The sequence below is a fragment of the Panthera leo genome, chromosome E2 (genome assembly GCF_018350215.1).
Source record: "Panthera leo isolate Ple1 chromosome E2, P.leo_Ple1_pat1.1, whole genome shotgun sequence".
Classification (NCBI taxonomy): Eukaryota; Metazoa; Chordata; class Mammalia; order Carnivora; family Felidae; genus Panthera; species Panthera leo.
Window position 1 is genome coordinate 17,945,865 of NC_056693.1, and position 24,380 is coordinate 17,970,244.

The 24,380-nt window shown below is 47.6% G+C and overlaps 2 protein-coding genes and 1 long non-coding RNA gene across 7 annotated transcripts in view; 1 reads left to right on the forward strand and 2 right to left on the reverse strand.

Annotated features, from left to right (window-relative positions):
- Nucleotides 1-320: 320 nt before the first annotated feature.
- Nucleotides 321-10,295, reverse strand: HAUS5 (HAUS augmin like complex subunit 5). The gene is made up of 19 exons (XM_042919049.1): nt 10,155-10,295; nt 9,325-9,387; nt 9,200-9,232; nt 9,043-9,067; nt 8,328-8,433; nt 8,043-8,202; nt 6,884-6,953; nt 6,700-6,782; nt 6,116-6,173; nt 5,840-5,964; nt 5,574-5,637; nt 5,332-5,462; nt 4,947-5,109; nt 4,650-4,730; nt 4,403-4,548; nt 4,031-4,142; nt 3,821-3,953; nt 1,707-1,839; nt 321-1,540 (listed from the first exon to the last, which is right to left on the reverse strand). The coding sequence occupies exons 1-19, from the start codon at nt 10,250-10,252 to the stop codon at nt 1,423-1,425; spliced, it is 1,902 nt and encodes a 633-aa protein (XP_042774983.1). The 5' UTR covers nt 10,253-10,295; the 3' UTR covers nt 321-1,422.
- A 60-nt stretch (nt 10,296-10,355) lies between these two features.
- Nucleotides 10,356-24,380, forward strand: part of ATP4A (ATPase H+/K+ transporting subunit alpha) — a 93,842-nt gene continuing 79,817 nt past the window's right edge. For 3 of the 5 annotated variants that reach the window (XM_042918997.1, XM_042918998.1, XM_042918996.1), the window contains exons 1-2: nt 10,371-10,577; nt 10,691-10,835. The gene's annotated coding sequence lies outside the window, so the exon portion shown is untranslated. Of the gene's footprint in view, nt 10,578-10,690; nt 10,836-24,380 lie in introns of all 5 variants that reach the window. The other 2 variants (XM_042919000.1, XM_042918999.1) reach the window with 2 other exon arrangements.
- On the reverse strand, nt 19,943-21,564 carry LOC122208280. Its single transcript, XR_006197175.1, has 3 exons — nt 21,469-21,564; nt 20,327-20,437; nt 19,943-20,135 (listed from the first exon to the last, which is right to left on the reverse strand). It is a non-coding gene; the product is annotated as an uncharacterized LOC122208280 (long non-coding RNA).

The window sequence follows — 24,380 nt, forward strand, 5'->3', positions numbered from 1 at the left end:
GGCGTACTACAGAGAAAGATTAAACAGGGAGGGGGGGCAAGGGCCCCCCGTGTTCAATCTTGGCTAAGAGCCAAGACGAAGAGAGGAGGGGAACACTAAGGTGGCACGTTGTAAAGCAAACATGTTAAAGACACAAAGATGTCAAATCTCCCTCATTTGTAAACTCCCTGCAACCCCGATAAAACCCTCATCTGTGTATTTTTTCTGGAACCAGGTAAGTTGGGTATAAAGTTTATTTCATTTTGGAAAAAAAATTAGCAAGAGGTAAACCTTGAAAAATTAGAGCAAGACAGCAACCAGCCATTTCAGACACTAAAACATATTTCAAAATCTTTATAATCAAAACACTGTGGGGATGGCATATGAGAGTCAGACAGACAATAGGCTTGGAGAGAGTCCAAATATAGCCTGATTAATCATGGAAACTTAGCTTATGAAGAGGTGGCATCTCAGATCACCTGAAGTTTTACTTTATATAGGTGGGCAGTTTTACTCTATAAATTGAAGAATAATTTACAGTGAAATGCACAGACCTAAAAAGTATAGCTAGACGGGTTCTGACACCTACCCTTATTACCTTCAACATATAATCCACTTCCAACTCTACAAAGTTCCCTTGTCTCCTCCTTGGTTGATCCCTGCTACCTACCTCTCCTTCAGAGGCAACAACTGCTCTGAGAATTTTAAGAAGTGCTATTGGGATACACGTAAAATATGACAAAATTGGATCCATTTGGATAAATTCCAAATGAATTCAGAGATTTAGATGTAAAAAAAGGAAACTACATAAAAACTAGAAGACAACCCCCCGCCCCCCGCCCCTGCCCTGTCTCCTTGACCCTCACACTGGCATGTTCGAGCTCAGGACTGTTGCTAAGCTGCAACCTCCCTCCCACCCCTGACTCCCACAAGCCCTCCTCAGACACCCACATGCTTCCCTCTCATTACCTTTACAGAGTGTGTGTGGCCTTCTATGTAAAGCTGCACCTCTTTGCAGCTTGCTTTATTTTTCTCCAGAGCAGTTACCTCCCAACATACTAGATATTTTGCTCACTTAACTTGCCAGGGGTCCATTTCCCTGTCCTAGAATAACAGCTTCCTGAAGTCTGGGACTTCTGTCCATTTCGTTCAGTGCTGGATCCTCAGTGTTTAGGGCAGGTGCTCAATGACGTTTTGCTAAGGGTGAAAGTGATGAGCGGAGTTTCAGGGGGACTTAGGGTGGGGTCCAGATAGCCCACTGCCTTGGGTTTGATGGGATGAAAGGACAGGTGCAAGGCAATCGAGAGGAACAGAACAGCCTGTGAGGGGGACAGTAAGTGTGGGTAGAGACGGTGGGTTGATATATCTGGGCGATGCTCCCTTCCAAAGGTCTTATGATGGGGTGAACAAACGAAGCTCTTGAGTTCTGTTTGGGCCCCCTTTTCATCTGCACAGTTGTTGCAGGATGCCTTGGGCCTGGACCCAGCGCAGCCGCCACTGGGGCAGGGACAGGCCCTGGCAGAGCTCCCCGGACAGGGCGGCTTGGCCTGGCTGCTCCCACCTGGGGAAAGGGGACAGTGTCACAGGGAAGGCCCGGGACTCTAGACACTCAGTGGCCTCCACACCCCCCCCCCCCCCCCAACACCTCCTCCCCTGCCTGCACCCCCAGGTCCTGCCCGGTCCACCCAGCTCAGGACCCTGCCCCCACCATCGTGCCCCCCTCTCACCAGTCCCCAACAACCCCCTGTAGCTCGGGGATTCGCTCCAGCGCTTGTTTCAGCAGGTTCTCCAGCTGCTTCAGAGCCTGTCCCAGATTCTCTTTCTGCTCCTTTTCCCGAGCTGCCCGGATCTGCAGCAGCTCTGCAGGTGAGAAACCCAGGAAGCAGTGCTGAGTCCTCTGGCTCCTGGGGTCTCACAGCCAATGGGTCACCAAGTCTCCAGTCACCTAGTGTTGACCTCACCTCTCCCACACCTCTCCTTCCTCCCACTTCCTCATCTCAAGGGCAAGCCCACCATCCCCCAGGCTTCATCCCGGATACCTTCCTCCCTCCCGGACAGACCATCAATCTTCTCGGCCCATCCCTCAGCTTCCTCCCCCTTCCCCCCTTCCCTACTCACCCCCCAGCCTCCCTCCTATGCTCCAGGCCTCAGCCTCCCATTCTGGTCCATGCCTCTGGTACATGGCAGCCAGAATGATCTTCCTAAGGCATAAACCTGATCCTTTCCCTCTCCTGCATGGAACCCTCCAAGGCCCCCCAGTACCCCCAAGTCTGAGCTCCTCAGGCCAGTACTTGAGGGTTTGCACTATGTGACCTCTGCTACTATCAGCCCTCACCTATCCCTCTGGGCCCATTCAAGGCACCACTTTCCCCCTGGAGGCCCTTCCCAGCTTTCCCCACCCCAAGGCTTCCTCCTCGGACTGCTGTAGGTTCACTCCAGCAGTGTTGCCCTGGAGACTATGACTGGGTCTAGTCCCTCTCCATAGGCCCAAACAGGCCCATCTCAGAGCAAGTACAGATCAGCATTGTGGTCAGAGCCCTGCCCCGACTCCATTCCATCCTTGCCTTCTGACCTCAGGCATGACATGTGCCCTTTCTTCAGCTACTTCTGCAGTCAGGTGTAACTGAGCCACAGGCTAGCAGGGCAGGCTGCAGACTGGGGTACTCTGAAGCAGGACCTACAAGGCTTGTTGACAGGTTGAAGGTGGGGGGGCGGCTTAGGGTCCTGGGAGGAATTAGGATGACGCGTGGATTGCTGACCTCAGTAAGGAGGGTGAGGTCACTTTTTGAGGGAAGGAAACCAGGCAGAAGAAAAACAAAACTGCTTTTCAGAACAGGGGGAACTATGCTCTGTTACAGACATGCCAAAGCCCAAGATGCCCATGAGGTGCAACGATGCTGTGCCAGTCTTAGGCTGCTCCCGACACAGCTCCCTGTCACTGGAGGGGGAGGCAGGGAGCCTGAAACTCAAAGGCCCGAAAATGGCCTCTTCCTGCTTTGCTGATGGCACCTCGGTTCATTTCTCATCAATACACCTCTTCCACCTATTTATCCTTTGATTCTGCGCTCTTCGCTTCTACCACTGGGATCCCTGGGGCTGGACAGCTCGGGCGTCCTCTCCCCATTGAGCTCTGGGGGCCAGTAGCAACCCAGCAAGTGCTAGTTGAGGGAATCTAGTGATGAACAACTTTTCCGAGTTTCAGTATTGTCATCTGTAAATTGGTCTTAATAATGTCTACCCTTATGGTAAGGACTGAAAGAGACTCCACATGTGCAGACAAAAAGATCGTAACCACACCAGAGACGCATAGCGCTTACTGTATGCTGTGCATTGTTAAGTGCCCTGTTTGGGTAACCGGACTGAGTCTTTGCAGCAACTCTGTAAGGTGCTATGATTATGCTTACTCCACTGAGAAGGAAACTGAGGCACAAAGAGATCACACAGCAGGGAATAGGTAGGGCTAAGAAGAGTTTAACTCCACAGCCTAGCTTTTAACTACTCCAGTATCCTATTGGATGGTGATACATGAGAACTTTGCAATTTGATAGGCAGTGTCACCTGGTTAGGAGTACAGACACATGTCAGGCTGCCTGGATTTAAATCCTAGCTCTGCTACCTAATCAGCCACCAAGGCCTCCTGTCTTAGTTCTTGCCTCTGTAAATGGGGCAAATGGCAGTGCTAACCCCATGGGGCTGCTGTGCAGATGAAACCCGTGAACATGCTTAAAGCTGACTCAGCACACAGTAGGCACTGTGTCAGCACTGAGTGTTTGTGATTTCTTCTGGAGGCTGATGGCCCTGGGAATGGGCAGGAATGCCACTTGTGAAGGCAAGGCCTTACCCTGGGTGGATGGTCCTGGGGGCAGGCTGGTCTTCATGTGGAGCAGATCCCAGGACCGGAGACTCTGCTGGTCCTGGAGAAACAGAAGTTCCTGACGAAGAGAGGCAGCCTTTGGGAGGAGCAGTTCTGGAGCCTGGAGGGAGGGGGAAGGACAGTCATTTTGGGAGGGGGTAGGAGTGGGAAGACAGATCCTAGGGGACAGAAACTCACCTTCCCTGCAGGCAGCCCCAATCTGTGGCTCAGCACTATGAGGCTGGAGCCCCTTGGGGACGTGGGATGCAGCTGGTAGATGGATGGCAGGACCGTGGGCAGGGGCTGTAACCTGGAGGGAAAGTCCAGGTTGGGTGGGGCACTGGGAGGAGGCTTGGGTTCCAGAGGTTCCGGGGGCTGAGAGGTGGGCTCAGGAGGCCCAGGAACTTGGAGGTGGGTCTGGGGACTAGGATTTCAGAGTTAGGACTGAGGACTTGAGGGCAAGGTCTGGCAGCTTGGGAACACTGGGGGCCTGGGATTATTTTTTTGGAGTAGAATCAGGGAGTGATAGTCATCGGTGGGAGGGGATATAAGGGGTGGCTCCAGTCTTACCCTCCAGGGCTGTGCCGAAGCATGGTGTCCAACAGAAGGTGGGGAAGATGCCGGGCTTCCTCCTCCAGACAATGAAGCAGTTTCTGGGACTCTGGTGCCACCGCTTCAGATGTGGGGACCACTTTTCGCTGAAGCAGAGCCAGTACCTGTGGGGAAGGAAAGGGATGGGAAGGGCAGCCTGGAGCCACCCAGCCCCATCTGTAGGAGCCCTAGCCCTACCCAGACCTTGCCTCAACTCCCGTCTCACCTCTGCAGGGCTCCGGCACAGGCGCGTCTTGCTGGCTGAGTTGCCTTTGATGAGCAGGCGGATCTGTTCCTGTGTCTCCTCCTGGGTAACCATGAGGCCACTGAGATGGGCTGCTTTTACTTCCTACCTCCCAGCTTCTGGCTCTGCCTGTCCCTTTGTACAGGTCCTGCTTCCTCTTGGAAGACTCATCCCGGGCCCCTCCCCACCACCAGAGGCCCAGTTCTGGATCCTAAGGCTCCCAGCCTCTCTCTGGCCCTCCATGCAGCACTGCCACTTCCCCTGAGGCCCGCCTCTCACCACCAGCCGGCGCCAGTGCAGGATCCGTTGCTGTTTGGCCTGTAGTTCCTGTAGCAGAAGCTGCCGGCGCCCAGCCACCTCCTCCAGCTCCTGGCTCTGAGCACGCAGGGCCTTGAGCTCTGCCCACAGGCCACAGCCTCGGAGTCCCAGCACCAATGCCTGCCTGGGGCACAAGCAGAAGAGAGCAAGGGAGAGGAAGATGACTAAGACTCATAGTGGAAGAGGGGAATCAGATCTGTAAGGATGCACAAGGAGCCACAAACACGGACACAAACCAGAAGAGCAGGGAGGCAGAGCTGGGAGCCACAGGGGCAGAAAAAGTCCAGTATTTTGAGACTTCTGGGAGAGAGATGGCCTAGAGTCTCTGCTGAGAGAGCCCCCTCACCTCTCGCTGGATTCCAGGGCACATTTCTCCACCTCCTCCATCAGGCCTTGGAGGCGCTGGGTCAGGATTTGATGCTCCTTCAGCAGGGGGCCCCGCTGTGCAACCAGCATACCCACGTCCCGCCAGCCCTCCTGGGGCAGGGGTATAAAGTCAGGGTGGGTATGATCCCTGGGGGTGAGGGGATTAACTGGGGCTTGGGATGGGAAGGAGATGGAATCCTGGGAAGGATGCCTGGGGGTCACCTGGATGAGATGCACCATGGACGGCAGGGCCCGGCTGGAGTCTGGCTGGTCTGGTGCCTGGGACCTGGAGGTGGGATAAAACTCCTGGGGGAGGAGCCCTCTCCCCTTCCTGAGTTCTCAGGGATGGCCAATGTCAGCCCACCTGCCAGATCTATCATTGGGTTTCAGCTCCATCCCCATCAGCAGGTGACTGTGCCTGGCCCTGAGTCTTCTGGCTTAGCCATCCCCTGGCCCTGCCCCACCCTCAGGAGCACTCCACTTCACACCTGGTTATCTCCGTATCTTGGAGCCCATCTGGACTGCACAGGGACCGAATCTCTGCCTCCCGCTCCTCAGCCAGGTGTTCCAAGGAGGCCAGGATGTGGCCCGGAGGATGGTTTGTCAGTAGTGTCTAGTGGGGGGAAGGGTAAAGTAGGGTGGATGGGTGTAGGGCTGTGAGCTAGGACCCATGGTGATGAGGCAGGGATCAAGAGATAGGTTCTGGCACCCTGAGGTTCACTCATGGGGCAGAAGGTGTGGCCTTTCCTGAAAGCCCCCCTCACCTCCACTGAGCTAAGCCACTGCTGGTAGGAAGCTCCAAAGTGGTCATCTCGAGGGGTTCTGCAAGGTTAGGGAAGGGGACAGAGAATATTACAAGATCATGTCGACACTCCCTCTACTGATTACCACTACCCCTAAGGTGGGGGCTAGTGTCCCTATTTTAAGGATGAGGAAACCAAGTCCATCAGGAGTCCATGCCTCCTAGACCTGAGTTCCCTGCTTATACCAACTAGCTAGACTTAGGGCCTTTCACATGTGCTATTTGTCTAGAATACTCTCTTAACCTTTTACCCTCGCTAAGCCTCCTCACCAGAGAATCTGTCCTCCCTGACTCCTTAGCTGAGTAGTGTCGCCTTTGGGTACCTGGAGTTTCTCAGGCTTCCCCGCCTCCAACATCCCTAACCACCTGGTTGTCACTATCTGTGATGGATTTGTCTCTTCCTTGTCCCAGCCTGGGAGCCTTCAGGGCAAGATCTGCAGCTGACATAGTCCAGAGGCTCAGTGGCTGAGGAATTAACAGATAAGTGGCTCCCCCCCTCAAAGCCCAGGTTCTTGGCAGGGTCTGTGGGGCCTGGATGACACTCACAGGATGCTGCCTCCCTTGGCCTGAGGAACTAGGAGGTTCTGCAAAAATTGGGTCCGGAGGGTACAGGCTGTTCGGACATCACCCTGGGAAGAAGAGGATGGGGCGTGAGAGGAACCCAGATTGACCCACCCACCCACCTGACCCCAGACTCTCCACCTCTTTCCCCATGGCCCAGGACTCTTACCAGGACCACAGGCTCCAGTCCCAGGGATGCTGATGATAAGGGTCGAAAGGTTATATCTACTGTGGCCTTCCTGGAGAGAAAAATACAGTTGGGGTGGGGGTGCCTGGGAGAAGAGAGCTAGGAGAACAGATATCTGTGTCTCCTCCTGCTGCAAGGCTAGTCACAGGGATCAGTGAGCCTGGATCTCAGGGGCCACCTCTAAAATTAGACCACTGTCATCTCCTGGCTGTATTAGCTTCCTCACTGGCCTCTGCTCTTGGCTCCTGTGGTCTGTTTCTATCTAGTAGTTAACGATCCTGCTAAAACCTGACACATCATGTCACCTTTCTGCCCCAAACCCTTGAAAACAATGTGTTTTCCCACCACACTCAGAATAGCAACAGTGGGTATCAGAAACTCTTTTAAGCATCCTGCGTGATGTGACTCATTAATTATCATACTTACCCTATACAGTAGGTTTAACATTATCCCCATTCTACAGCGCTTACAAACTGAGGCACAGAGAAGTTAAATCATTTGCCCAAGTTCATAGAGAAGTGGACAAGCTAGGGCATGAACCCAGCCTCAGAGTAAAATTCCGATGCTTCCATAGCACTCTGTCCCTGTCTCTGACCTCATCTCACGCTCTCCCTTTCGCCTGTGTAACTTAAGCTGAACTGGCCTCCTGGCTGTTCTTCCCACATGCCAAGCTCAGCACCTCTGCTCTTGGTGCCCCTCTCCATGGAGATTCCTCCCCCAACACAAATGTCACCTTCTCAGAAAGGTCTTCTCTGACCATCCTACCTAGAGTAGCATCTCCCTCTCCCGTTCTCCACACTACCCTTTTTATCATAGCATTTATGTCTCCCTGCAATTATAGAGTTTGCTTCCTAATTTACCATCTCTCTCTTCTGCATCAGAGTATAAGATCCATGAGGGCAGGGACTTATCCCTTATTTACTGTTCTTTCCCCAGAACATTCCCTAGGTATACAGCTGGCACCATTCTAGGCACTGGAAATGTAAGTGGCTAAGGTGACAAAATTTCTTGGCCTCACAGACTTTAAATCCTAAGGAGTGGAGCTCAGAATTGTGGAACCCAAGAAGGGGTCAGGGTCTCTAAGGAAAATGTCTGTGCACCTGGCCTGGTGAACGCTGGTCCCTGGGAACCTGAGGCCTACCTCTCTATGTCCTGCAGACGCTTCAATTGATTCTGTAGCCGCTGCATGGGATCTTGAAGCCCACGCTGCTGTCTTCGCATGGCCCCAGCTTGGGCCCGGAGGAGGAGACCACGACGCTGGGTGTCTTGAATGCTCTGCAGGGCCTGCTCCATGGCCATGTCTGTAAGAGAAATGGGGTGGCCATCAGCACTGCTGCTCATCTTCTCAGCCCCGTAGGTCACCCTGAGCCTCAGTCTCTCGCTCCCTCAGCTCCAGGCTGCTCATCTTCCCAGCCCCGTAGGTCACCCTGAGCCTCGGTCTCTCGCTCCATCAGCTCCAGGCTCCGGTCTAACTCCTGGATCTCTGCCCGCAGGCGAGCAACGGTGGCTTCCAGCTCCAACTTCCGACGGGCCTGGTGGGATCAGGTACAGAGTTAGGTGCATGGCCTGGCTGGGGCTTGGCCTGGCTGCCCTTTGTGGAACGCCAGTCTCCTCACCTGCACAGGTAGGTGGCAGGGGTTTTTTCCTAAGCAGTTTCTGTGTCTGATTCTCCAGGCCCAGAAGAACACTAGGGTACCATCTGTCTTCCTCCTTCCTCCTGGGATTGCCTCACCTATCCTCTTAACCTGTTTCCTGTCTCTGCACTGATGACACTACAGCTGTGCCCTAGTTCTCATCTCCCCACAAAGAGCCAAATCTAGGAGTCCCAAGGTCTTCTGGAATCCTCCCCCAGATGTCACCTGGGCCTCTTGCACACAATAGGTCCTCCATTGGCCTCAGTGTATCTCGTAAACCAGTCCCTTCTCCCATCTCCCCTCATCAGCTTTGATGCCTCATATCCACGTCCCCTCAACATCCAGCTCATGCCTGTGTCCCCTGGACTGTAAGCCCTGAGTGTCGAGATCAGAGCTGGCAGATCAACCCAGCGTCCCCAACATTACACAACACGAAGCTGGACCTAGAGCAGAAATCTACAAATCTCTTTTTGGATGGAAGAAAATCTTATAATACATGCTTCTCACCTCTGGACTGTCCTGGTGGCCATACCTGAGGAAATGAGGCCAGAGTTAGCGGGTGACGGGACTTCCAGGGGGAGACAGGAGGTGTGAGGCTACGGGTAAAAATACAGCTGGATGGGAGTAGGGAAAATAGGAAGGAATAGCTTTTAGAACCAGTTACCAAAGTAAGTTTCCTCGGATCTTCTTGACATTCCTACAGTGGAGAGGTAGAAGGAAGAAGTGTTACTGTGAGGTTTGCCTGTGTCCCCTCCCCTGTCACAGCCTCCCTCATGCAGCCAGGCTCACCTCTGGCTATGCACATGCCGCAAGACATAGGCCCAGATGTCGGCCCCCTGGCCCAGACACAGTCTGTGGAGACAGTGTTTAAGGGTATGCCTGGGGCATCACAAAGGTTGGGGGATCCTTATTCCCAGGGTGGCAGTGGTGGGGAAAGTCTTTACTAGGGAGTTGTCGCTTCTGGGGGGAATGGGGATGTGTCCACAGTCTTTGGGGTGAGATATTCCTTCCTGGGGAATTCTTGGTCACTGAGTTGTGGGCTTTTCACTGGGTGTGGATATTCTCATTCCCTGGGGAGGGGGGTGGAGGGGGTGTGTGGAGATTCCTTTCTCTGGGAGAGGGCTATCGCTGGTCACTTCCAGAGGTGGGAGTGGAGAGTATACTGCCAGGAACTGCTCTCTCATTACCAGATATGGATCATCACCCTTCTAGATTCAGTCTCCAGTGGGGTGGTCTTTGCTGACCTGGAGTCTCCTCACTGGCTTGGGACGGTAGGGGTGGTAGGTGCTGTAGGGACAGTCTTGCTCCAAAGATCTCACTTCTACATAGTTTGGGGGCTTTACTAACTCTCAGAGGATCCTCACTGGTGCCTCGCCCACTCTGGGTGGTCTCACGGGGTGGGGGGTGGGAGTGGGGGGGGGTGTCTTCACTCAATCCGGGATCCTCTTCCCAGATATATTACTGGGTGTGTGGGTGGGTTAAGGGGGACGCCCTCGGGGGTTATTCTCATTGGGGCAGAGGTGGGGAAGACGAAGGAGCGTCTTCAGTGAGGGGTGGGGTTCTCACCCCCGGAGACTATCTCTAAGGTATGGAGTCCTCACTGTCAGAGCGTCCCTCACCTGCGCAGAGTTGACTCCGGGGCCCGGGCTGCCGCGGGCGCCCCCATCTCTTCCGCCGCCCAGCAGCCCAGTTCCCGCGCTTCCTGCACTAACTCCATGTCCGCGCGCCGCGGCGGCCGCTTCCCGCACCCTCTTCGAGTGTGGCGCCCGCCTCTGGCGTCACGGGCGCGCCGTCAGTGACGCCATCGGTTGCCAAGCAGACTGGGGCCTCGCGGCTCTTCAGCGTCGCGGAGCAGTCCTGCGTGTCTGGCTCCTCCTGGATGGGTCCCTTCGAGTGAAGACGAAAGGGGTGTGGAGAAACGGTGAGGCCCCTTCGCTTTCGGCCTCCTCCCGCTCACCACCAAGTGTCCCCAAGAGGCAAAAGGTCCCAAATGCCTCCCTCGATTTTCTTGACAAAATGGGACTTTCATCCTTGGAGGTCAGGTGCGGAGATGCCAAACTTAGGCTCTTTGATTTCAGAAACAGAGTGTTTCCGGTCTGAGGGATAGGGGGCCGATAGCAGGACCCTAATATTTCCCCGGCACGCATTCTTCCAGGTATTCGTTCGTCTTTACCATTCCATAACATTCGTGAGCCGACGCTGCCGACCCTGCCCTGGGGACATCGCGGTGGAGGAGACTGGTCCAGTCCCATGTGGAGCTCACAGTTCAGTGGGGGAGTTAGACGCCTCACCACCACCAGGTAAGGATAGAGTATAAGCTGCAGGACTGGGTCAGTTGGGGACACAGGGAGTGTGCGAGGTCTGTCGGCCGCCCCCGAAAGCACAGGATACTGGGGCTGGGGTTCTGGAGAGCCCACTCAGCCTCAGACAGGCCCCGGAGGAATGGCAACATTCAGGGACCTTTTACCGAGCATGCATGCCCAGCTCACTACTCTGTCCTCGGTGTCCAGTATAAAGCCCAAGTCTCTAAGTAGTTATTCAATAAACAAATGAGGGGAGAGGTGGTGGGGTGAGAATAAAGCTGGGGACTGAGGGACGAGGGTGGGGCAGGATGAGGTGTGGGGGTCGAGGGCAATGGTGGGTGAAGTAGGGATGCGGAGAAGAGAGGAGGACACTGAGTGGGTCATGAGACTGATTGGCTGTAGAGGGCGGGGTATCCAGGGTGAGGTCCCAGCTCTGGGCTGGGGATTAGATGGAGCAGACCTTGAAATGCTGATGTGAGAGAAGGGACAGCTTTGGGGGAGATGCTGATAACAATGTGGGTGTGAGGAGTTAAGGGGACATCCAAGGACTGGCTGAGTCACTGGCCCAGGGACAAGGGGACATGGCATCACCACTGAGATAGCACATTTCGGGGAGAAGCTGAGTCCAGCTTCTAAGTGCTTCATAAGGGCTGAGAAGCAGAAGGGGGTGCCAGGGGCTGATGTAATCCAGGTGGGTTTCCTGGAAGAAAGATTAGCAGCTACTACTCCACAATGCTTAATTCTCAAAAGGTGCCGTTTCTCTCAAACATTGCCACCCTTCTGCCTTTTGTAGGGTGTTTTGCTATTAAAAAACAAAATCAATTAGCATGTCTGCCATTGGTCTATGAGCCTTTCCAGGGGCTTTAAAAAGTACTGTCCAAATGTCCATCGACAGATGCATGGATAAAGAAAATGTGGTATATATATAATCGAGTATTACTCAGCAATCAAAAAGAATGAAATCTTGCCATTTGTAACAACGTGGATGGAACGAAAAACAAATATCATATGACTTCACTCATGTAGAATTTTAAGATACAAAACAGATGACCATAAGGAAGGGAAGCAAAAATAATATAAAACAAGGAGGGGGACCATATATGAGACTCTTAAATACAGAGAACAAACTGAGGGTGGGGGGATGGGCTAAATGGGCAAGGGGCATTAGGGAGGACTCTTGTTGGGATATGAAGAGGAAGTGTCACTGGAATCTACTCCTGAAATCATTATTGCACTCTATGCTGACTAACTGGGATGTAAATTAAAAAATAAATAAACGAAATTTAAAAAATTAAAAAAAGAAAGTACTGGTTGTTAGGAGAATGAAAAGATAAATCACAGACTGGCAGAAAATATTTGCAAAACACATACCTGAAGATGGACTTGTATCCAAAATATACAAAGAACTCTTAAAACTCAACCATAAGAAAACAAATAATCTACTTAAAAATAGACAAAAGTTATGAACAGATATCTCACTGAAGGAGATGTACAGGTGGCAAATAAGCACGAAAAGTTGCTGATATCATGTCATTAAGGAATTGCAAATTAAAACAATGAGATAACTCTGCACACCTATTAGAATGTCTAAAATCCATTTAAAAAAGCGGTACCAAATGCTGTCGAGGATGTGGAACAACAGGAATCTCATTCATTGCTGGTGGAATGCAAAATGATACAGCCACTTTGGAAGACGATCTGAAAAGATCGTCTGTATGATTACAAATATATAGCATTCTAGAAAAGGCAAAACTAGATCAGTGGTTGCCAGGAGATCATGAGGTGGGGGATAGGGATGGAAAGGTGAGGCTCGGCTTTTTTTTTTTTTTTAAGTTTATTTATTTATTGTGTGTGAGAGAGAAAGAGAACACAAACGGGGTAGGGCAGAGAGAGAGAGGGAGAGCCAAGAATCCCAAGCAGGCCCCATGCCATCAGTGCACACCACTGTGAGGTCATGACCTGAGCCAAAATCAAGAGTTGGATGCCTACCCAACTGAGCCACCCAGGCGCCCCGAGTCTTGGCATTTTTAGGAGCGTGAAACTATTTTGTGTGATACTGAAATGGTGGGTACATCACATTATGCATTTATGCATCACATTATGCATTATGCATAAAAAGCCACAGAACTGTGCAATACAGAGTGAGTCTTAATGTGAAGCATAGATTCTAGTTAATAATGTTTACTCTTGGTCATTAGTTGTAACAAAGTTACCTGCAAGATGGTAATAATAATAAGGGAAAATATGTGTGGAGGGACAGGAAGTATATGGGAACTTTCTTTTCTTTTTGTGTAACTTTCTGTAAGCATAAAACTGCTCGTGAAAAATAAAATCTATTGAAAAAGAGAATTGGCTGAAAGTTGGAATATTATCTAATGAAACATCTATAACCATGACCTAATGATAACTAATCAGATACACCTTGACTGAAGCTATGACATGAAAGGATTCTGTATGTTTTGGAAGAAAGGCTAAAACCAAATAAGAGATAACTACTACAGTTTCCCCTCCAACTCTAAAGAAATGCCACCCGGAAATTATTAGAAACATCCACTCAAGCTGCTTATGTGACCATCTCCCCGGCAGTCACTGATGAGCTTCTCACCACTCTCCTCCAGTCTCTGTGCTGTGGCTTTGTAATGTGTCAGCTTGACCAGGCTGAACGAACTGTATCTTGGAATTACCTTCTCTGTGTGATTTCAATTAGGATGGACCCATAGAGAGGCTTGGGCAAGATTTGGTGGGCAGAAGTGAAGCAGCTGCCGTTTTGTAGATCACACAGGTTGTCACTGGCTGGCTCTGCTGGGTCATCACGTTTGCACAGGGCAGCAGCCGGGCCAGCAATTGTTTCACCTTTTCCTGGATCTTCCCCCCAGCTTCTCAGCTCCTGGGCCAGGTGTGGGTTTATCTCCGTAATGAAGGATGGCAGCTGTTCCTGTGGACGTTCACACCACCAAGGGCAGAGGCCCCCTTGTCGAGTTTCTCCCCACTTTATGTCTGTCTTCCTTTCCTAACTGCCTGCCCTGTGCACTTCGAGTGCCAGCATCAGACCCTAAGACCACAATGTTAGGGACTGCTTCATAACTCCAATTGCATAAGGTTAAATCCCAGTTCATCTGCCTATCTATCTATCCGTCCATCTGTCCATCCCCCCAGTGGGTCAGCTTCTCTGATGGAACCCTGATACACTCTGTAAGCAGAGACTCTGGATGCCTGTGGAATTACTGTTACCTCAAGCTGTCGTTCACGGAGGAAGTTGCAGTGGCTTTCCTCTTCCTCTCTTACATAAGAAGAGGATGTTTTCGTCTCCACCCTCCAAAAGGCTGATACAAAAAGGTGAGATTGGCATCTTACAGAAGAAATATAAGTCCCCTCTGTACCCCTACTGTGTTCGGTCTGTTCAATATACTTGACAAAATAATTATCATCACCTGTATTCTGCTCCTGGTCCCTGTTTGACAAGCTTCAAGCTTTCACATTAGTGTCTGTAATTTGCTGCTGTATTACAAGGTGTTCAAAGACCAGCATTCTCCAGGGGCTTGTTAGAAATACAGAATCCCTTGCCCCTCCACTCCTGGATTTACTGAATCAAAACATGCATTAAATTTTTTTAATAAAAAATTTTTTAATGTTTATTTTTGAGAGAGAGAGCGAGAGAGCGCACATGAGCTGGGGAGGGGCAGAGAGAGAAGGGTACAGAGGGTCCAAAGCAGGCTCTTTGCTGACAGCCGAGAGCCCGATGCGGGGCTCGAACCCATGAACTGTGAGATCATGACCTGAGCCAAAGTTGGACGCTTAACCAACCGAGCCACCCAGGCGCCCCCTAAACATGCATTTTGATCAAATCTATCAGTGATTTGTATGCATAGTAAAGCTTAAGAAGGGTCATCTATAGGACACTACTTTTGGGGGATAAAACCTTCTTTAGTAGCATTAATACCCAGAGATGGATTCTTATCATTTGCCTCTTGGACACAGTGTTTTAAAATTTGTGATCAACATCTGGCACATTTTAGACTATCCTGTCTCTAATTTCCTACTAACAATTGACCTTTTATGACCATGTCAACTGAAACATCAACTGGACCAGGTGAGAGACCCAGAAGGTGAGTCTTGGAAGATGAAGAGCTGGAAAGATTTGGCAGAAGTCACTAAGGACTACTACACACCCAAACGCAACAACTCTACACCATCAAGTGTGTCCACATCCATTGAGTAAAAGTACAAAATACACATAGAATTTGCTTACGGCAACATGAGTTTGGTGGTTTCTTTCAGGGATGGAGGGAGGGAAGAAGAGAACAGAGGAGAAGGGGGAGGCATTTAATTTGTACATACAACATTTAATTTCCAAAAAGGAGATCCGGTGCAAGTATAGGAAAATGTTTACATCTGCCAAGTGTGGATGTTACATGGGGGCTAGACTTGTTCTTCACAGTTTGTAGATTTGAAACACTTATTTAAATAAATTATGAAATTAAAAGTTAAAAAAAAAAGTGAGAGGAACATTCTGGGTGTTCTGTAGATGGTGGATCAGAGGAGGAGACAGGCCAGGGCCGGTAACTGGGGCAGGCGATGACAGAGTTGAGGCTTAGCAGAGGGCTGGTGGGAGAGATGATTGGGCTGAGTGGAGGACACTTATCCTTAGGTTAAGACCTTTCCAGAGAGGAAGATAGTGTTCTCACTGGGGCATTACCTGTCAAGGCTCCCTCCTTCCCATCTCTGGGATTTTATTCCTGCTGTGCTCCCTACCTCCATCACCCTTCATTACCTTCAATGGCTACCTCCTCCTCAGTCTTTTAAGTCTTATCTCAGATGTGCCCTTCCATGCAAGACTTCTCTGACTCCCCCTACCCCCGACCCCAGATTGGTTGGATCACCTCCTCTGGACTCTCACAGCTAAGCCTCTTTCTGGTTACAAATGTCCCCAACCCAAGTCAGTGTAGTGTTTTTCCTCCCAAATAAGAAATATCTTGGTTCATGTGATTTAAAAGAGGTACTGCCTTGTCCTGGTTCAGGTGAGGTGTAATCCAGCAGCTCAAACACTGAAAGGCAATTATCATGAGCAAAAGTTCTGCAGTCTGACTCATTGGGTTTGAATCCTCATTCTACCACTCACAGGCTAAATGATCTAGGGCAAGTCTCTCAATCTCTGCAGCCTCAGTTTCTCATTTATGAATTTGGGACAGTAATAATGTCTGTTTTTAGTGTTGTGGGGTTTAAATGAGACAACATGCATGAGCTCCTTGAACAGTGCCTGCAAACAGTTGACGGCTCAGAGACTATCATGATGTTATTGGGGACCCAGTTTCTGGCTCCTCTTTCTCGCACTTGCTTCTTTTTTGGCTCCTCCTTCATCCTAGTAGCTTTAGCCTCTTCCACCTGGCTGCAGAACAGCTTACCCTGCACCAGCCGAGGTGGAGGAGAAAGATGTGGTCTTAGAAGGTAACATGGAAGAGGTGAGCTGCTTCTCTACCATAAGCTCCGGAAACCATTTATCCCATTTTCATTTGCTCAGGCAGGGTCACATGCCCACTGCTGAACCAGCCTGCAGCCAGAACATTGGCTCCTAAACCTTAGAATGACCATTACAGTGTAGTCCCCAGACTTGTTTCTCTACGACTTCTCCAGGTCAGACAAGGGCAGCTCTGTGATTCCGGTTCCCGAGGCCAAAATTCCTTCTTTCTCTTACACCCATATCATGCATCAGCAATTCCTATTTGCCTTTAAAAATCATCAAGGCTTTTCCCTTTCTTCTTCCCCATTCTGGCCTAATAGCCTATCACCTCCCATCTGGAATATCACATGAGTCTCCCTGCCATCACCTGTGCACCAAAGTCTCCTCCCCTCCAGAGTCAGAGAGAGACTATTAACACCTGAGTTGGCACAGGTCACTTACCTTTCCAATGTCTGTTCATGTCACTCAGAGTAAAGTAAGTTCTCTTTGATCTTGCCTACGTTACCTCCCTGATTGCATCTCCTAACCATTCCCTACGTTACTTCACTTCAGCTATACTGGCCTCCTTACCATATCTCAGAAATATCAGATGTGCCCCTCCCTCTAGGCCCTTGTACTAGTAGTTCCATCTGCCTGAGACTCTCGCCCCAGATACATGTCTGGTTCCCTCTCCTAAGTCCTGCAAGTCTTTGGTAAAAGTCAGATCCTAATTGGGGCACTACCTGCCTCTCTATTTCAAACTATAGCCCCTCCCCTGTCTCCAATACTTCCAATCACCCTTACCATGCTTTATTTTTATTCCCCAGTACTCTTAATATTTTCTTACTTAGGTTTATCATCTTTCACACACCACCAGAACGGCAATGTAATAAATGAACAATAGAACTTCACTGAATGAAAGAATAAATGAAAGAACAATTCACAGCCCCATCTGGTGGTTAGCCTGTCTTCTCCACTGGACTGCAGATGTCCTGAGGGCAGGGATGGGGTCTGTGTTGGTCACTGCTGTATCCCCAGCATCACCCAGGGCAGAGCCAGGCATGGAGGGGGTTGGAGGTCCTAAAGGTAGGCAGCCGTATGTCTGCAAAGATTCCTGTGAGCAGATCTCTGTCAGACTGAGGGTAAAGGACAAGTGTTGGATTTCCTCTTCAGGAGAGCTGGGATTGGGGGTCATCTTAGGGACCTTCATAAGCACCTACAAGGGTTCTTACAGGGAAGAGAGAACCCCACCTGCTTTGGAGAGTAGATGTGTGACATTACTGCCACAATGGCCTCCTTTTTGTTCTTTGAATCTCCAAGCTCATTCCAGCATTAAGGTTTTCTGATTGCCATTCCTACTCTGGGAACCCTGTTCTCACAGTTCTTGGAGCAGCTCTTACACTTGGGCTTCCATGTCTCAGCTCAAAGAACATCTTAGAAAGACTTTCTGTAGCAAAGCCAACTAGGTGTCTATTGGCTGTGCAGTCTAAGACTACATTTTCCAGAGGCCCCTGCAACCAGGTGAGGCCATGAGATTAGCTATGTCCAATGGACTGAGAGCAAGAGGTGTATGTCACCTAGCACCAAAGCTTTATTTGTTATTGAGGTATAATTGACAAAAATGTGACATATTTAAGGTATACAACATAGTTATTTGATATATACACTGTGAAATTATTACCACAATCAATACATCCATTACCTCGCACCTATTTTTTTTTTTTTTTTTTTTTGGTGAGAATGCTTAAGATCTACTCTCTTAGCACATTTTAAGTATACAATACAGTATTGTTCACCATAGCCACCATGTTATACATTAGATCCTAAGATCTTACTCATTTTATAACTGAGTGACGTATCTTTTTAACAGCCTGTCCCCATTTCCCCCAGCCTCCACCTGGCAACCATCATTCTACTTTCTGTTTCTGTCAGTTTGGCTTTTTTAGATTTCATACATAAGTGATACCATACATTTTGTCTTTCTCTTTCTTATTTTACTAGCATAATGCCCTCAAGGTCTATCCGTATTGTTGCAAATGGTAAGATTTCATATTTCTCATGGTTTAATAATATTTCTTTGTATATGTATTGGTATATCCTCTTTATTCCTCTGTCCATTGGAGAACTATTTCCATATCTTGGATGTTGTGAATAAGGCTGCAGTAATTACGGGAGTACAGATATCTCTGAGACAGTGATTTTTATCCTTTAGATATATTCCCAAGGAAGTGAGATTGCTGGATCATGTGGTACTTCTATTTTTAATATTTTGAGGAGCCTCCATATTATATTTTATAGTGGCTGTACCAATTTACATTTCTATCCAAGAGTGTATAAGGATTCACTTTTGGGCTAAGGATTTTAAGAAGCAAGTGGGGGTTCTCTAGTCTCTCATCTGCCTAGGTTCAGAAGACTCTAAGCACTTATGATGGTGGAATTAGCAAGTGGAAGGAGCCTGGATCCCTAACTTAATATGTGGGCAACCAGAAATGCCCACTTTGGGAGGTTCTTTAAGTGTGAAGTAAGCTATTTTGTGAGCTACTGAAATGGTGGGGTTTATTTGTTACAGCCACTGGCATAACTCTAAACAATATACTCCTAGACCTCATTCTAGCTTAGTGTACCTCAAACTATTTGTGGTTGCAGAGTAGGACTCATTTTTTGATATCTCCAAAATGTCATGTACAGATAGATTCTTTTGGTCTATGCCCTGTCCAATAAGACAAGTCTGTTGATTCTATTGTTGGATGTCACGGCCATGTCAAATTTCTGTGAGTTTTGAACTGCTTACTGGAAATTTCTGCACTTAATCTTGTTGCAGACCATCAACAGAAGTGAACCACTAGTGGCACTGCTTTAGCTTATTGCCCTATTTGATTTCTCTCCTTATCATTTACCACTCCCTGTAATTATCTTATTTACTTAGAGGTCTATTTGTTTATGGTTCTTCCCAGTAGAATGTAAGCTCCTTCAGAAAGGAGACTTATCTTGCTCTGTTGAATCTCCAGCTCCTAGTACAGTGCCTGATAAGTCATAGGTGCTAAGAAATTATTTGTTGAATAATGAATAAATGACAAGCTTTGGTGGTGAGGGGGGACACGAGGCCATCATAACTGTAACAGAAGTTCTCCACAATTGTAACTTGACCTGAATTCTTATCAGTTCACTGACAGCTGCTTGACTTCCTGGCTTTCTGGTAGACCATAAGTACCTAAGATTAGGTCAGGCCTCTTACAACCGTCCTCTCTGGGTTCACCCTACTAGAGACTAGACCACACTGAACTATCACTCTCTGATGATATGTCTATCTTTACCTGATTTATAAGTTCTGAGAGGGGTGTGGTTGGAACTGAAGTGGTCACTGCTGTATCTCCAGAGTCAGGTTGCAGAGCTAAGGTCCTTGGCATGAACGGATTTATGACATGAATGCATGATGTAAGCAGGAGGGGAGACTTCCCTGGGGAAACAGTGGCATACCCTGCCTCCATGACCCCCATCCCTTGGCAAGATCCCAGGGTTGGTCCTGAAGGTCCAGTGGGCTGCCCAACCTGCCCCTTTCTTGCCCCATCAACTACCTCAAGGTGCTGGCTCAGGCTGTCAACACTTGGCAACCAGACATTTTGGAACAGGTGTCCCATTTGGCCCAAATGGATACTTAGAGCCAAGGTATGTAACACTGTTATATATTTTTAGTGGTTTGCTGAAAAGGAGGTTAACGAGAAAATAAGTCCACCAGGAGGAAAATCAAGATGGCGAGTGATGATGCTTCCCAAGACAATCCCCAAGACTGCCATGTAGTAGACTTGCTGGGACGTCTCAGCTGCCAAGGCTCGGTTATTCCACTTGTTGCTGTGCCTTGTCTGATTAGAGGGGAGAGGCGGGACAGGAATAGTTGGCTTCAGTGTGTTATTGTAATGGGTGAGCTATGGGACTGTAAGGACGCAGGTGGGGATTTGAGCCCACAGGAGGGACAAAAGAAAGAATTTGAGTCAGGGTCAAGGCCAGGATGAAAAGGAAAGGAGGAGAGGATTAGCCTGATGCAGATTCCCACCTGGAGAGAGAAGATCAAGGCTACAATGCCTATGGGAAAACACAGGAGTAAGGCACAAATGGACAGGCACATGTGGTCTCTGGGGGGCTTGTCCTGCAAAATTTCAAACGCCTGTGGGGAGGGAGTGGGTTATGGCTCAGTATGGCTTCTGTACTGTGCTGTCCCCTCTGACTCCTTTTCAAGATATTTGGCTGTATAGATTCTTCTTTGATTTCCTTAAAAACTCTTACCAGCCCCTTCTAACTCCTACCATGTGCCCTCTAATCTGTTCTTATTCCAATACGTCCTTCTACCTGGATCTCCCAGCATCCCTCCACCCCTATGCTCTATAATCCCTGCCCATTCCCTGTCTCCTATAACCTCTCCCTGTCTTCTATAACTGCCTTCAGGTCCCTACAGCATGTCTCACTTGGCCCCTAACACCACCCCCACAAAACCCCTTACTAACTCTGATGACTCTCACTTGTCCTTCGTGAAACCTCAACTGAGTCGTTAACAAACTCTGTTCCTATAACACCCTCATGGTCCTCCCAAAGCAGCCTTCTTTTTGGCCCTATAAAACACCCTAATAAGAAGACCCCTACTCAACACTTGAACACTCTCACTTTCCATTAGTGAAACCTCCCTTGTTCCCTCATAAAACTCTTACCCTATAAAACTGTGAATGTCTCCAATAGCTCTCTCCTTATCCCACTTGTAATATCCCTCACTTTGTCCCCATGAACCTGTCGTGGTCCTGTTATGAGCCTTACTGTTCGCCCATAAACTGCTCTCTTCCCCTTCTCCCCACCCATTACCTCTCTGTTGGCTCCTCTTAAGACCTTCTTTGACCAACTCTAAACTCTAAGTCCTCTCCCTGTCATAGTCTTATAGCCTCTTTTTGTCCTCTTATAAAGGCCTGCCCTTTCTCCCTCTACCACCTTCTCTCCACCTCTGAAACCAGCGTCCTGACCGTCTGAACCTCTCCTTCCTCCACTCATAGCAGCCTCCCTGTTCTCCTAAACCAGTGTTCCCTCTAAATAGTTCTCTTCTTATAACACCCCCTCTGCCTCCTGAAACCCTTCTTGCCCCCTCATTCTGCCGCTACCCACGCTTTCTCCCACCCTATCCCCCGTAAATTCCCTCCCTGCCCCTTCAAACACCTCCCATCAGGGCATCTGGATCTGGGTACAAGGAGGCTCTCCGTCACTCCAACCCGCCATGGGTTACCGTGGAGACCATGCTGGACCCGCCTCCTATCTTGCCTTTCTATTACTATAGGCTGATTGGAGGTTGTCTGTGATAGGGTGGGGAATCCAATACTCATGTGGCTACTGATTGGTCTGAAGGAGTGCAAGCTCTTCCTACTCTCTTAGGTGATTGGTCAATTCTGGGAGTTGCTTTTTATTACAGTTTAGTTTTGAAGGTGATTTATATATTTTGGATAGAAGTCCTTTCTCAGGTATGTGATTCGCAAATGTTTTCTCTGGGTCTGTAGATTATCTTTTTTGTTTTCCAACAATGTCATTTGCAGAGCAAAGTTTTTAATTTATATTAAGCCCAAATTATTTTTTAATTTTATTTTATGGACGTCCTTTTGGTGTCATGTCTAAGAATCTCTTCTTAATACAGTGTCAGGAAGATTTTCTCCTATGTTTTCTTCTAAGTGTGTGATAGACTTACATTTTACATTTAGATCTATGATCCATATTGAGTTCATTATTTTATAAGAGGTGAGGTTTTAGATGAGATGATGATGATGATGATGATGATGATTTTCATTTAGTTTTTCAATTAATTAACACCATAAAAAAAACCTGTTCGTTCTCTGATAAGTTGCACTGGCCTTCGTTTGAAAGTAAATTGGTTGTAATTAGCACCATTTAAAAAAAAACAAAACCTGTTTGTTCTCTGGTAAGTTGCATTGGCCTTCGTTTGAAAATAAATTGGATATATATATCTGTATATATCCAGAAAGATATATATATATATATATATATATATATATATATATATATCCATCCAATTTATTTTCAAACGAAGTCCATATATATGTATATATGGGTCTCTTTCTGGACTTTTTATTCTGTTCTGTTGATTAGTGTGTCCGTTCCTTTGCAAATACCATGTTCTCTTCTAATGTAGCTTTATAGTGATTCTAAAAATTGAATGAGTATTCCAATTTCATTCTTCTTTCACAGAATTATTTTGACTCTGCTTGTATAGATCTACAAATCTTGCTGGTCTTTTAATAGGAATTGCATTAGAATTTCAGATCAATTTTAGGAGAGACATTGAGCCTCCATTTCACTGTAATTGGGAGCCTCTCCATTTATTTAGTTTTTTTTTCTTTCTTTTTTTCAGCAGCTGCAGTTTAAATACATGGCTGATACACATAATAGTTTAGATTTATGCCTAACTACTTGCTTTGTGGGGCTATTGAAAATGGTATTATGATTATCATTTTTTGCTAGCTGTTATTTATTTTTATTTACTATTTTGATGGAACTATAATTAACATAGTGTTATATTAGTTTCAGGTGTACAATGTAATGATTCAACAATTCTATGTATTACTTAGTGCTCATCAAGATAAGTGTATTCTTAATCCCCTTTATTTATTTAAATTTATTTATTTATTTTGAGAGAGAGAGAGAGAGAGAGGGAATATCCCAAGCAGGCTCTGTACCATACAGAGCCTGATGTGGGGCTTGAACTCATGAACTACAAGATCATGACCTAAGCGGAAGTTGGACACTTAACCAAATGAACCACCCAGGCACTTCTCTATTTGTGTAAATAAATTTGATTTCTGATTGTTCATTGCTAGCATAAGGAAGCACATTAGATTTTTGTGTGTTGATATTGCAATCTGTGATCTTGCTAAACCCATTTTTATCAACTGTAAGAGGATTTTTTTGTTTTTTGTTTTCTGAGTTTTTTGTAAATTCTTTGGGGTTTTCTATATAGACAATCATGGCATTTACAAATAAGGGTAGTTTTATTTATTCCCTTAAATCCCTATGACATTTCTTTCTTTTTCTGACTTATTGTGCATATTAGGACTTCCAGTCTGATGTGGAATAGGAATAGGAATAGGAGAGATGTGGAATAGGACATTCTTGCCTTGTTGCAAATTTTAGAGAGAAAACTTTTCCCTTCATTGTTATGTATGATTTTAGATAGGTTTTCTGTAGATGCCCTTTATCAAGATGAAGAAGTTCCTTGTTAGTCCTGGTGTGCTAAATTTTTATGGTGAATTAATGTTGAATACTTCCAAATGACTTTTCTGTATCAGTTAATAACATGGTTCTCCTTCTTTAGATGGTTAATATAGTGGATTGCATTGACTGATTTTCTAATATTGAACCAGCTTTGCATTCTTGGGAGAAACCCCAGTTGGTGATGGTGTATTTTTTTAAGTTTATTTATTTATTTTTGAGATTGTGGGGGGGGGGGGCGGTGGGGGAGCAGAAAAAGAGGAAGAGATAGAATCCTGAGCAGGCTCCACGCTGTTAGCGCTGAACCCGACACTGGGCTCAATCTCACAAACCATGAGATCATGACCTGAGCCAAAATCAAGAGTTGGATGTTCAGCTGACTGAGCCACCCAGGCACCCCAGCAATGGTGTATTCTATTTATATACTTCTGGTTTTGGATTTCTAATATTTTATTGAGAATATTTCTGTCTATATTCATGAGAGATATTGGTCTATAGTGTTGTATACACAATCTGCGTTAAGATAATGCTGGCCTCATAAAACATATTGGGAAATATTCTCCCCTCTTCTGTTTTCTGGAAGAGATTGTGTGGAAATGGTGGTTTTGTTGTTGTTGTTGTTTTTTGGTATAATGACCAACGAAACCATCTGGATCTGGAGATTAATTTTTCAGAAGATTTTTAGTTTCAAAATCTTTAATAGATTTCTTTAATAGATACAAATAGATATAATTTCTTTACTAGATACAAAACTACTTAATTTCTTTTTCTTGATTAGTTTTGAGTTTTTGTTTCTGAAGGATGGGCCAATTTTCACCTTAGTGGTAGAATTTATGTGTAAAGACTTGTTTGTA